Consider the following 13,872-nt stretch of genomic DNA (forward strand, 5'->3'; position numbering starts at 1 on the left):
ATGGTGTAAATCTGTTTGTTTATCAAATTTGTAATGTATTTATGGTTGTTAAATTTGTTATTATTTATCCTATTAACAAATATTTTTAGAATATTACAGTTTCATCTGAAAACACAATTTTTTATAAAGTTTTGAGGAAAGTCTTGAAAATTTATAAAGACAGTTACGAATGATATCCTGTATAACAGGAAATATTAAATAATATCGATATTGCGAAAATAATTCATAAATTTACTAACAAAAAATTCAGGAAAAATTTATTTGTTTACTTCGATTGTTACAGGGATGGATTCGGAATAAAAAAATAATACAAGTCATATAGAACATATGTTTATATGATTTTGCCCTTTTTTGGCGTTTTAATTTGTCTCTGAATATTATGTACTTTCTACATAATATACAACACTGTATATTTCTTCCTTTTTGTTCTTAAAATATCTTCGTACTTTGTTGTAATTTACCGTTTTATATCCTTTTATATATTTTATTTTATATATTCATTATATTATATATTTCATTTCCTATTCTATTTTTTATAGTGTTATTACTATATCTTTTAACAAAAAGGGGGTAGAACTAAAATTAAACCTTATAAATTATATGTGTCTTTTTTTTAGAGGCCCCAGAAAATTTCATCAACAGAAACCCCCCAATTCCGCTAAATCCGTCCCTGTCAGAAACAGAATCTTCAACGCAATTTCGTCATTCTTGATGGTTGCCTCATTTTGACATGCAGAATCACCTTTCGAAATTTATAACATATTGAGCCGAACACTTTCTGCGTACTTATATATACGTATATCTGTCTCATAGAACTGTATGTACTATATCATGAAATTACGCGATCTTCTTAAGGCAACCGCCGTTGAAGCGAGTAAACCCGTATATGCACGATTATACTCGAACAGCAATAAAAATGTAACGGGGGAGATAGATCCGTCGACGCTATCGCATTTCCCAGAGAACGATTCCAGCGGTTGGCTTTTCTCGAATCGAGTCATTTACGAATGACATGGAATTAACGAGAGTAAGCAGGGCACATTTCCTAGGCATTATTACACGGTATTTACAGAGTTGATGCTTCGTCCGCTTGGCACCAATCCGAACTTCTGAAACAGTCATCATATACAGATTATCAGATAGGAATCGCATTTGAAATGCATTTACCCACTAAGGCCCAAAGTTGCGCAAAGGCAATGTTATTGAAAAACGTTAATGGATATATCCTATAGACTATGCACCTTATACATTGTTTTGCTGAGATAAAAAAACATTTTATATTAATAAACACAGTACAGATGCTCACTAAATGAAAGAAATGCATAAAAAATGTTTATGCTTACAAAAAAGTAGTGGACCCTAGTGTCATAAATACTTCAATTTTTCCAGGTTTCAAAACCTGTAGTCCAAGTCAGGAAGGAGAAATAGAAACGAAAAAAACATTAAGCTAATCTTTGGGATCCCTTTTCATAACAGTAACATGAAGAAACAGAATTCAATAACGTAAATTCACTTAAAAAATGAACGAATGAAACGTATTTATGCAATTTTGGGCCTCAATGGGTTAAAGATAGGTCATTTAGGGCAGGGGGTCAAACAAATCGATTTTTTTAAGTGTCTGGTAATCTTAACAAGTTGAAAACGCGTTTGACACCAATGCAAACTATGTATTACTTCGAATTTAAAAAAATTGGGTAACTTTTACATTGTAGGTATTAGATGTACGTAGAACTTTATTTCATTTGGTTCAGCAGACTTTTTTTAGAATAAATATAAAAGCAACTTCTCTAGCGATCTGACCTAGTACCCTTGACACAGCCCTGTCCATCTCTTGTCGCGGTTAATTTTCTCGTCAATTTTATATTCACTCGACTCGCATTCTTAAACAGTAGGTAATACTATTATTTACGTAAAAAATGTTCAAATTTTTTCTATACTTAAAGAGGGATAACAGTTTGAACCTCCACAGAATACGTGAAACTTCTTCAGTTTTCTACAGTTCAACGACATAATGTATTTTTTCTTTTTTACTTTGTTTTATCTATTTGAAAGAACTTAAACTACTTCAAATATAGTTTGAATTAAAAAGATGTATTTTCAAAAGTTATACAGGTTTCCCTGACAATATTTTTAGAATGGCCCTGAAAAACCTGTATCATATCGTGGACGAAAAACTAAGAATGTGTTGTATTAAATATGTTAATATCTGATACTAAGGGGGATTTTTGAAATTCTAAGAAATAAAGAAATAGTCGAACGTGGTCTGGATTATGAGGGCCACTGTATTAAAAAGTGTAGTTTCAAGAAAAATGCATTTAAATTTCTCAGATAAGCTGTGGGGCTGCAAAACACTATCACTAGACGGCAGATTTTTATGCATTTATGGAAATCTGAAATGCGAAAAAGGTTACAGAATGCATCTAAAATTCAAAAACGTAGAAAATATGAAAAGTTGAGTACAAATTATAGTGTTTAAAAGTTGAAGCAAATTTTTATTTAGATTCCACTTATTTAACTATATTTATAAAAGTATGAAATTGTATAAAAATCTGCAATCTACCTATCACTTTGCTACTTTTTCAAACTTTTTTACAGAATTTGTTTAAAATATAGGGTGGGGCAGTGAAACGGGAAGATTTGTGGAAGGAATTGTTTACAAATCTTCCCATTTCACTGCCCCACCCTGTATAAAATGTCAGTCTATGTATGTAAGAATAAAAAAATTGATTTTTTGAAACTTTTTAATTGTTATCCCCCCTTAAACATGTACACGTGTTATAGAAACGTTTGCTTGTTTATCCCTTGAAAGGAAGTTTTAGACAGGGCTGGCGTAACACGTAAAACGTGTTAGGTAAGCTACATACTACTGAGAAAGAAAGAATAGAAAAATACCAGTCACTTAAGGAAAGTTGTCTGAAAACAAACCCATGTTACCAGATTTATTGAAATTTTTTTTAGTAGATAGCTTAATGTATACTTTTTCCATTTCAAGATATCAAATGCATAAAGCTAAATTTAAAAGCAGCATTAAAAAGACTCTGACCAGTATTCCTTCACCTATGGATTAATGTCGGACAGTTTTTCTCTTATAGTTTTTAAATGAGGAAAAACAAAACTACATTTTTGTTTAATATTCTGGTAACAATTTACTTTATGCAAAAGTAATAAAGATATAAAAATAAGCTTTCCCAGTTTCCGACATTTCATCATTTCTTTTAGACCACTATTCCTTGACGAGCATATTATGCATACGAATAATCTTAAATATAACAAAACTATTCCATTAGAATGGCAAAAATTTGTTTGTTTTTTATCTCGAAGACAAAAGTACCTTTTAGATCAACTGTAAAACTGAAAGCAAAATAAGTTAAAGTTAGAGCTAAAGTAATATTTACAACTTTTTATTTTCTTCAACAAGTTATATAATGAAAATGTGACAAATTTTCTCTCATGTGTTTTTCCTAAATGTTACAGCGAAACAATTGCGAACCGCTGCAAATTAATTAAACGAGTTAAGCAGAGAGCATAACATAAAAAAAGATTAGTATAAAGTCTCTCCTATAGATATGCAAGTTGCATGTGATCAACATGGGATTTAAAAAACATGTCTTTTAGCTTTAGTAAATGTATTGAGTGGGCTCTCCACGATGAGACTTGCCTCGAGGCATGTCCCGCGGCAAGCGATGGGTTTGAGATCACTTGGAATTATTTCGAATTTCTTTGCTTCTTTGAAGGTCCAATAAGAATCAAAGTAATTCGAAGTGGCCTGATCCCATCACTTGTCGCGAGGTATACTTCGAGCTCCTTTGCATAATTATGCTGTCTGGACGAGTTTTATTGTGTAACACAGTATGCTTTAATAGTGTAGATAATAAGGAAAAAAGCCCCCGCACAGTTCTTATGGAAAAACGGCTTCTGTCAAGTTGATTATATCTTTGCACACATACGAATGGGTGTTTGTGTATACTCATAAGTGCGCTTCGACAGCAACATATAGGAAAATAGAAAAATGTACTTCTAGTGCTTATGCAAATTATGCAAAAACTGCAGATGCTTATACAAATTTCTATTTTCATATATGCAGTTAGCGAAATTGAAGCTAATTGAAAATTTGTTTCACCTTCGAAATTTTATAAAGTGTATTTAACTTTCGATATTTTGCATATTATATGGATACTGTCCCTTTTTGCACACTGAAAGTTACTATGAACGCATGAAAATCCGGAACCTAATTATTACTTGTTTTTAAAATGTCTAAAATTCACGTGAAATGTGTCTGACTTTGGGACTTATTCTACTGCCAACAGCCAGGTCAGACACAGCGAAGTCAGTAGAATAAGTCTCGAGTCAGACACAGCGACGTCAATAGAATAAACCGTTGAGTGCAATTTAGGACTCTAATTAAAAAAGTTGAACTTTTTTATGGTCGTGCCTGTAGAAAATTTTGATCAGTATCATAAAACCAATAACACCAAAAATTTAGTCAATGTGTCAGAAGCCCTTTTTCCGTAGGAAGTGTACGGGGCACTTTTGAATAAAGCGGTACACTGTTAAATGCTCATTTACAAGAAACATAATTTAAAAATAAACATGAATTACTTTTGTGCACTATAAGAAAATAATAACACATGACACATTTGTGAATCAATTAATAGAACCTTACAACATTCCATATTAATCACGAACATACATATGCATAAGTGTCAGTAATTACTAATTGCAATACATTATGTATGTATACTGCTGAATAAATTTCTATTAATAAAAGAAAAAAAATTAGAATTTATCGAACATGTATGAGTACTTTTTGAGGTTTTCGTTTGGTTCTCACAATTCTTTCGCCAATGGACGTTGTGAACTAAATCTTAGCAATCATCTGTTCTGACGAGGAAAGAGGTATAGATACCTAAGTTTTTCACAGAGCACCAAATGGATCGAGTTGGACTGCGTTATTTTGTGGCTGTATAGCAGCTTGAGGTTGTTGCTGCTGTTGCGGTTGCGGTTGCTGTTGTTGTTGCTGTTGCTGTGGTAGATTAGCACCCATCATAGGATTCGTGCCAGGCATCATCATTGGCACAGAACCTCCTACGACCATCATTGGCGCAGAAGCTCCTCCTGCGGCTGTCATACCAACACCAGGCATTGTGTTCATCATTGGCCTCACACCCGGCATGTTTGGCATGCCCTGCATGCCCATTTGCACACCTTGCATTCCCTAGGGACACCAGAAAGCCGCCCGATCAGACCCAGCTTGTACTTCTGGAATGTTTACCATTTCGAGTCCAGCTGTTTTTATGTTCTCTTCTTTGGTGTTGTATCATTCCAATGATTCATCATTTACATTGGATAAAACAGTAATGTACTACAGAAATGTTTTTTGTAATCATTTTTACAATCAGTACCTAAACGTGTTTGGAATTTTTATTTCACAAATATTTGTATACCTACTTAAACGGAACTACTATAACCAGAATGTAATGTACCTATTTACAAACATTTTTATATAGAGCGCGTTATAGGGTTTTTTATATACAAATGTTTCTATATACAACATTCAACTAATCAACTAATCCATGTACATTGTTCAAATAAGATGCAAAATGCTTGACTCGGTGAAATCAAACATTTATATACATCAAATATACAAATTAATGCAAAAGCAGGAAGCAAGGCAGTAGGGACTTCAAATTCACTATTCGATTAACTATTCTTCTGCAGTTATAAACATGTTGCTCTGGTAAATATGAAATATTCTTTAACATTCAGGTATTCGAAAACTGATACATGATAAAATGTTTGAGCAATGAACAAATTGAAATACACTGTTCGGGTGAATTCATTTCATAAGAGCGCGTGATTTTTATTAACATCTAGTTAGTGACAATCTTTTTGTTAAACACAGCAAGCAATAAATTGTTTTAGTAATTTTTTGTTCACTAAATGAAACTTACCAATGGTACAGAGTGGGGAGGAAAGCCCAATGTTGTTGGAGGAAGTTGCGTCATTCCTTGACCCTGTAACAACCGGTAGCATGCCATATGCCATGCATGCATTGTACAACTAAGTGTGCTAATTGACAACCACCTGCTACCTATGCTCTATTTCTAATTTGTGCCCTATACTTATTACAATATAGTTCAAACAATTCTATGTTGAGGTGTACTTCTGACTACCGAAGTGCATGGTGATCGAAGGTCTACAGATTTGCTAATCTAGACAAATATCTCGTAGAACGTTTTTTTTATTTTTCTGAAATTTTACAGTACCTATGCCCGGTGATATGGATGTAAATATCCAAGGACATTAAATATACAAGGTGTAAAAAAAATACAATAGAACCTCGTTTATCCACACCTCGTTCATATGAAAGAGTTTTTGCTTAACACTCTGCGCACTTTTATTATCCTAACTAATATAAAGATGTGGTAGGACTGCCAGTGGATATTTATTATTGGAACTCTCTTATCCCCCGAGGTGTTTGGACAAACGAGGTTCTACTGTACGAGGTAATATTTTGAAGGGTGGTAGGAGAGCTTAATTAGAACACAACATATCCTATGATATAATGTCCGATCTATCTTCGTTTTGCAATAATAATTTCTTAAAGTTAACATACCTTTATGGCATAGAGACTATGTCAAGTAGACTATGTCAGAGACTATGTTAAATTAAGTCTTCTTAAACAATAGATCGCAATCTCATTTAAAGACGCAACAGAATTTGGGATTCGCGAGAATTTCAAAAATTCAAAAACCATACAACACTGAAATAAAACACATCAATCACTTGCCATTGAAAGAGAAGAATTCGCCAAGCGATCAACTGATACAGATCTAAAACAGTAGTTTTTCAAAAAATTGTTACATGAATTCTGGCTTGGAATCAAAACAGAATTTCCCACAATTTCTGAAATGGCCTTAAACATACTTCCGCTTTTTTGTACTACATATTTGTACGAAACAACATTTTCGTTATTAACGATCAATTATGATTTCAATTATTGATTTGAAAATGTGAATCAACTTTAACAAGTGTTAAAAATAATCTGTGCCTAACAGTATCAAATATTCTGTCAACATTTAACTTTTTACACAAAAATAAGCAAGCACGCCCGTCTCATTAATATGTAAATTTGCTTTAAAAATTGTCTTCATAAATAATAAGTGATAAAATTATACGTAGGTATAACAAAGAATTGTATGGGATTAAATTTCTTTTATCAGTTAGTATTTTATTTTAAAAAGTTTCTTCAGCAAAAAAGTAATAAACTAACAACTAGAGAAGTCTGTTATTTTACAGGTGCATTGGAGAGCAGAAATAGAGTAAAAAAATCTCAAAACATTTTTTTTATATTTTTTACGATTAAACTTTTATAAAGCTTTATAAAAATTAAATCGTTACAGATACAATAAAATACATTAAGATTTTTTGGCTGTATTTTTACCTTTCAACGCAACTGTAAAATTGCAGAATTTCTTGATTGGTAGTTTAATATCCATATAGCTACATTAACTTTAACGCATTATTATTGCAAAAACGAAGGCAAATCGTACACTATGTTACAAGACATTTTGTGCTCCGATTTGGATCCCCTACTACCCCTTAAAATATTGGAGGCTACATTTGGTACACACTGTATGGATAATATGTACCGAAAAAGTTCCCTTTCAGACGAAAGGATAATATTAAGTCCCTGAGGTGTGAACTGACCCAAAGAGCGTGCAGTAAGACCTCTAGATATATAAATGTCAAGATAAATCAATTTACACCAGTTTTTAAATCCAAAATTAAATGGAAACACCTCGAAAAGTGGCCTTAAAGTTCGTAATTTTGAGCTTTTGAATTAACAGAAGCTGGAGTACTATGTCCTAGAAATATAGTGACTTTGATGATATTCACACCTCTGATATTAAGTGTTTCAGTAGAGGTTTGATGGTAGTTTAGTATTAGTTCTTTAAAACCCTATGGCAGCGTCCAAAAATGGGCTCTCGAGTCCTATGGGGTCAAAAGAATAAATGTGACGAAATAAGACACAACTCTGAATCAAGTAACAGAGAACATATTTGGAGGTTTGTAGCCACAAGGATATCGCATAACGCTCTACTTGAGTAGCTCTCGCCAAAGTTACTATATTTCACGGAGACACTATAGTAAAATCCCATTTAGAATTATATAACTTATATATGTTTAGAAACTTGATAAGGTGTAAAATAGTAGGGTTATTCCACACCAAACCGATCAATTTTGATATCGATGTCAAGGATTTTAATCAAGATGGAATATAATATAGTTTATGTTGGATTACTGAAGTTCATTGGATTTGAATTTCTTTAAAGAATAGAGAGTTATGAAGTTTTCAATTTTTCCTGTTTTTGTGAAATTAGGTCGCACTAATAAATGTTTATCTCGAAAGTTATTTACCCTACGAAATTTGTTCCTTGATTTGTTTTTTAATGTAACTTCGAAACCAGGTATTTATAAAACGTGAAAAAATCTTAGAGTTGTATTTTGAAAATGAACTATTTTGTTAAAAATATCAGTGCTATTTTTACTTCATCGTGTACTTGCTTCTATATTAGATACTATATTGGAGTAAAACATAGAACTAAAATCAACAGATCTCCTATACGTCGTAACTATATCATTCATACAGAAGGTTTTTTTATTTCTTTTCTATGAATTAGTATAAAATGTTAGACTTTATATCATATATAAAAACAAGCAAAGCAATTACAAGTTCATTACGGAGTGATATATAAAATGTTTAGTAATGATTGAATAAATATTACAATGCCTGAAAAAAGGGGTTTTATTTACCTCTGCAGTAACCACTTAAAATCGGTAAATGCTAGGTAGTATTAGAGAAATTTATGAGTCTTTCGTACAGACACATTCTAGAAATAGTATAGAATTTAATAGATTGACATGTTGCGATGGATAAGCCTATATCAAAGGATACATTAGTGCTACACTTAATTACACCTATTATGGGACTCGTCTAGAGCATTTAAGCGAGTATGGACGGTAACTTGGTACGCAGTCCCTCGAATTGCTACAATTTCTATATGCGTAAAAAGGAAGATGCCTAAAACGAAAATAGGCGCCAAACATTAGAAATCAGAGGTATTAAATCTTGTTTCGCATCAGATATTGACACAAGCGACACAAATTGATTCCCTGTGTTTCAATAGAAATTGTACATATCCCACAATTCGATAAAATTCAGAAGGTTTATAATAATATCACCTTAAAACCACCAAAATGTTCCCTTAAGTTTTGAACCCTTGCTAGCATATAGTATAGTTCCATTTCAATAAACCTACACAGTAATAGGTATGTTTTGAGTGCAAACAACTATTACGACTCTGATGAAATTAATCCTTAATTATGGACACCCGTTTTAAATTACAAAGATTTTGATTAAAACCTACTGATATTAAATATTTATAAAATTAATCTGATGTTAATTGTGTTGTAGAAATTAGATACGCATTCGCATCTTTTAGTATAAAGTCTTTCGTGTTTAAATGAGAGCAACTATAAAAATTATGTCACTATTTTGTTTACCAGATTTAACGTCAATAATTAAGAGTTAAGTGTAGCACTACTGTATATGTTAGCTCGTACTAATAGAACTACCTCTGTGTGTACAGTACACAGGATGTTGGACAAAACAGGATACAACGTATCCCAGGTTTTAAGGAAAGATTCTATATAACAAAATAAGATGTAAATCAAGAATAATGAAATTGCGTTTGAGATTTCATTTTCAAAATATTAATTATTGAGAAGACAATTAGAATTTTTGACGTGAAAACTTATTCTACTGTCGGTGGGTATTATTAAGATCAGATTTAATCGCGGCAAAGCCATAGTCCCTCAGGGAGACTCATTTATTTTGTAGTTAAACTGATCACAAATTTCTAATTCTGTCGAAGTAATTGTCTGTCGGTACCAACACCAACTCTCAAATCTAGCGTCATGGACTGAGCCTTCATGACACTTATTTAAAATAAACAAACATCGAAAATCCCTTCTTAACCCATTAAAGTTCTAATTTGTGCAAGTGCAACACACTTCATTCGCTATTTTTTTAATTAATGTATATTAACAAATTCTGTTTCTTCATGTTAGTATTAGGAAAGGGGATCCCAAAGATGAACGTAACAATTTTTCGGTTATTATTTCTCCTGTCTAATTTAGATTCTACAACGTTTTCGAAATTGAAGAATGTGAAGTATTTGTAACATTGAATATACCAATTTTTTGTAAAGACACAACATTTTTTACAGATAAACATATTATAAAAGAATTCTACAACTTTGAATCGATGGAAATCTGTTAAAAAAGTTCCTGCAAAGTTGATCTTGACCTTGAAATTCAAGGTCAAATTGTCTTATTATTGATCGTATTTTACTCATCATAGAGATAAAAAGTGTGAACTCTTGAAAGATTACGTTAATGTATTATTTAATATTTAAACTGATTTCATTTACAATGTATTTAAATTGTACACGAAAATACAAAGTATATAACCAGTCAGAGCGCTGAAGCATTGTATTGCACGCAAATAACTTAGCGATGACTGATAACACAGCCGAGTCAACTATAATGTGTCTCACGCAAATGAGCGGAGCTATATTTTTGCAATTATCATGGCTGGACAAAAAATATCACGGAACAAAATTAAAGGGCGTTATACATTTTTGTGTTACCTTTATGGATCATTGAGCGATAATGTCTTTACAAACTGCAACTGCACTCTTCTTTAAATTAAAATTTTTTGGTCATTCCATGTATGAAAGTTTTATGACAATATCACCATAAACTAACAAATTTACAACATATTTCAATGAAATTCCAACAATAGTGATCAAGAGAACGAATGGTTAATTTCTAACTCATGGCTTCTTCCACATTTTTTTATTGTCGTGATAATTAGAATACGATGCAATACAAAAATTTGGTTTTGAGTTCCTAGGTCAAGTTCAATTTCGGAGGAACTTTGTTTAACAAATCGCCACCAATCAAGGGTGTATAACTCCAATCTGGTGAATATGACAAATATTTTGAAACATACTGTACTGATTGTCAAATGAAATCAAGGAGATTCTATGACTCAAAATAAAACAAAAATTTAAAAAAACACAATTACAGTATTTACTTTGTTTTCGAGAAAAATGCATTTGAAAATAAATTGTCAAATCATGATAAAGAAATAATTACTAGTGTTATTAATTTCGCAAGTATTGCTGTGACTTTTTTTGTTTACGATCGAATTTTTTCGAAAAAACATCGTAAGTGTTAAACAATTAAAACGAAAAATTCCTATTAATATTATTCCTATAATATCCTAGTATTTGGCGGAACATACATCTAAAATACTCTGCAAACAAACGCCATAATTTAATTCGTAGAATACAATTTTACACATGGAACAATCTCAATTAAAAATTTTTGACTATGCTAATAAATAATGGATTAATGTGACCTCAATTAAAACGACAACGGTGACTTTATTACTATTATTTATTACACTCAGTATGTCTTTTGCAAACCAAAAAAACGAGTTAATAAGTAGAATTATTAATAAAACAGTCACGGTAATAATCTGTAGCTAAATTCATACTTAATTAATTGTCAAAAGCAATTTTTCGAAAACGAAACAACGAAAATAAATTTGTCATTCTTGATTTTCATCTAATTTTGAAGCATAGAATTTAACTGTATACTATTTCATTTTGATTAAAACACCCTATATAGATATTATTATAAAATGTAATCAATTTGGAGTGGAATGACCCTATGACTTACAAATCTTTTCAGGAAATTTTCAGGAGAATTGAAGTAGAATGTAACGTAGTTACTCTGTTTTTCCTTTTTAGAGAAACTCTCCAATCAATTATAAAGTTTGTAAACACAAACTATGTTCAGTAATGCACACGTAAACCTCAATAAAGTTGTTTTATCTAAATTTTAATGACCCAGTCCCACTATTTAGTGTCTCAAACCAATAAATAGACGTAGTCAGAGTAATCGAGAAAGACAGTATCCTGAAGAGTGAATATCGAGTCCAAGTATTTTAAGTACAATTACAAAAATTTCAATTTCTATCAGTCTAATTAATTTATAAAAATGATATCAATGGACTGGTGATGTTTTCCCAATGAAAATGAGACTAAATAAAATATAAATTGATCTAATTTTAATTTGTTTTAAAAACATCCCTATAATTATTCTTAATCATCTTTACTGGCACAACATGTAAAATTTTCATAAATTTCTGAATTGTTGATATAACAAACATAGCAGCATTAAACCAATAAAATAATTTCTATTAGCAGACTTTGCTTACGCCTCAACGTTGATTACTGGTTGTAAAACTCATTCAATTAAATAATGTCATGTTTGGACTCACTTTTATCAAGAGAACTTTGTCAATTCATTGACACTACTTTTATAAAGATAAGTTAAATAGATAAATGTATCAACTGTCACTGCTAGGAATATTTCTTTCTAGTTTTAGGATCCTTCTAGATCTTTCTAGTTTTCTTTCATTAGATTTATTCTTTTTCCTTGTCATGAACATCAGAATATTCCTGAAACAAAGTCGCTGCCTGTTACAGAATCAGAATGCGAACCCAACTCTATTAGAATTTAAGCGTGCACTACTGCACATTTTTCTGAAATTTCTTTATACCAAAAATAGAAATAGAACAAGCTAATCGTAATCAGGACTTTGAAAGAAAACAATACGAATATTTATAGTAAACAATAATCCAATAACGGCTATAAGTAGCATGCTAATAGCGATATTCAATGTCAAATAGTGAAGTAGAATATTGACACGCATCAAAGGATGCGGAATATAAACCAGGAGATTTGTAAAATGTGATATTAAAATCGTAGTATATTATCATTTCAGAGGTAGGTGGTGCACTAACAGTAAGAAACAACGTGCTGATAACGTAACGCAATGCTAAAAAAGGATTTGTGTATATGCATCTACTCACCATTGGACGGTAACCAGCGCCGGTGGTAGCTGCCATTGGTTGAGGTGTCCATCCAGCTGGACCACCAGTTTTAGCAGCATTTTTAGGCGAATTCCACTGCATTCCCCTGCAAAACAATCACTCAGTCTCTTATACATAATATTTGTCTAGTCTACTAATATTTCATCAATATTATAGACGATTATATCCTTAACCATTGATATTGAACAGACTTATGAAACTATGCTTTTACTTACTTGACTTGTTGCTGTGCACTCTTGTTGATGGTTAAATTTTGGGCAAGACTGGCAAGGCTGCTATCCAAATCTCCCGTGAGGACTTTACCGGTGGCTGTCGCATTAGGCTGCTGTCCTGTTGCTGAAATATTATTATCTCCAGCTACAGTAGTAGGTAGCAGCACCGTGCCCAAACTGTCAAAACCTAAGCAACACCTACATCAGCCAAAGCCCCAAAAGCGGATCCCAAAAATGCGCATTGCTATTACACTTAATATGATACAGAAATTAAAGTATAATTCTTTAAATTAAAAAAGATGTAGATCTTAATACAAAAATCATAACTTCAGCAACGACAAGCTACAGATTACCAAAGAAAACGACATAAAACTGAATACTATAATTAATCAATCTTCAAGTAAATAAAATAAGAAATTTAAGTTGGCACAAATACATTCTGAAATTTTATACAAAATATTTGCTCAACTTCTCTATACAATCTTTTATAGACGCCATGCTCTTCAATATGTAAAAATGCAAAAGTGTCAACGTGTATTATTATTTTTGAATTATTATCTAAAGCTTACAGGTGTCAATAACGAAAATTTAAAGTTAAAAAATGTTTTAAACAAAATGCCATAATA

General features: G+C 31.7%; 1 protein-coding gene across 24 annotated transcripts in view; it reads right to left on the minus strand.

The window, feature by feature from the left end:
* Positions 1 to 326: 326 nt before the first annotated feature.
* Positions 327 to 13,872, minus strand: part of Lap (phosphatidylinositol-binding clathrin assembly protein lap) — a 53,015-nt gene continuing 39,469 nt past the window's right edge. For 14 of the 24 annotated variants that reach the window (XM_076376164.1, XM_076376162.1, XM_076376167.1 and 11 more), the window contains 5 exons: positions 13,250 to 13,433; positions 13,014 to 13,119; positions 5,952 to 6,014; positions 4,907 to 5,215; positions 327 to 1,109 (listed from right to left, as the gene is read on the minus strand). In XM_076376164.1, the coding sequence (XP_076232279.1) occupies positions 4,916 to 5,215; positions 5,952 to 6,014; positions 13,014 to 13,119; positions 13,250 to 13,433 (653 nt within the window). In that variant the 3' untranslated portion in view covers positions 327 to 1,109; positions 4,907 to 4,915. Of the gene's footprint in view, positions 1,110 to 4,906; positions 5,260 to 5,951; positions 6,015 to 13,013; positions 13,120 to 13,249; positions 13,434 to 13,872 lie in introns of those variants that run through there. The other 10 variants (XM_076376186.1, XM_076376183.1, XM_076376184.1 and 7 more) reach the window with 6 other exon arrangements.

The sequence above is a fragment of the Calliopsis andreniformis genome, chromosome 4, assembly GCF_051401765.1.
Source record: "Calliopsis andreniformis isolate RMS-2024a chromosome 4, iyCalAndr_principal, whole genome shotgun sequence".
Classification (NCBI taxonomy): Eukaryota; Metazoa; Arthropoda; class Insecta; order Hymenoptera; family Andrenidae; genus Calliopsis; species Calliopsis andreniformis.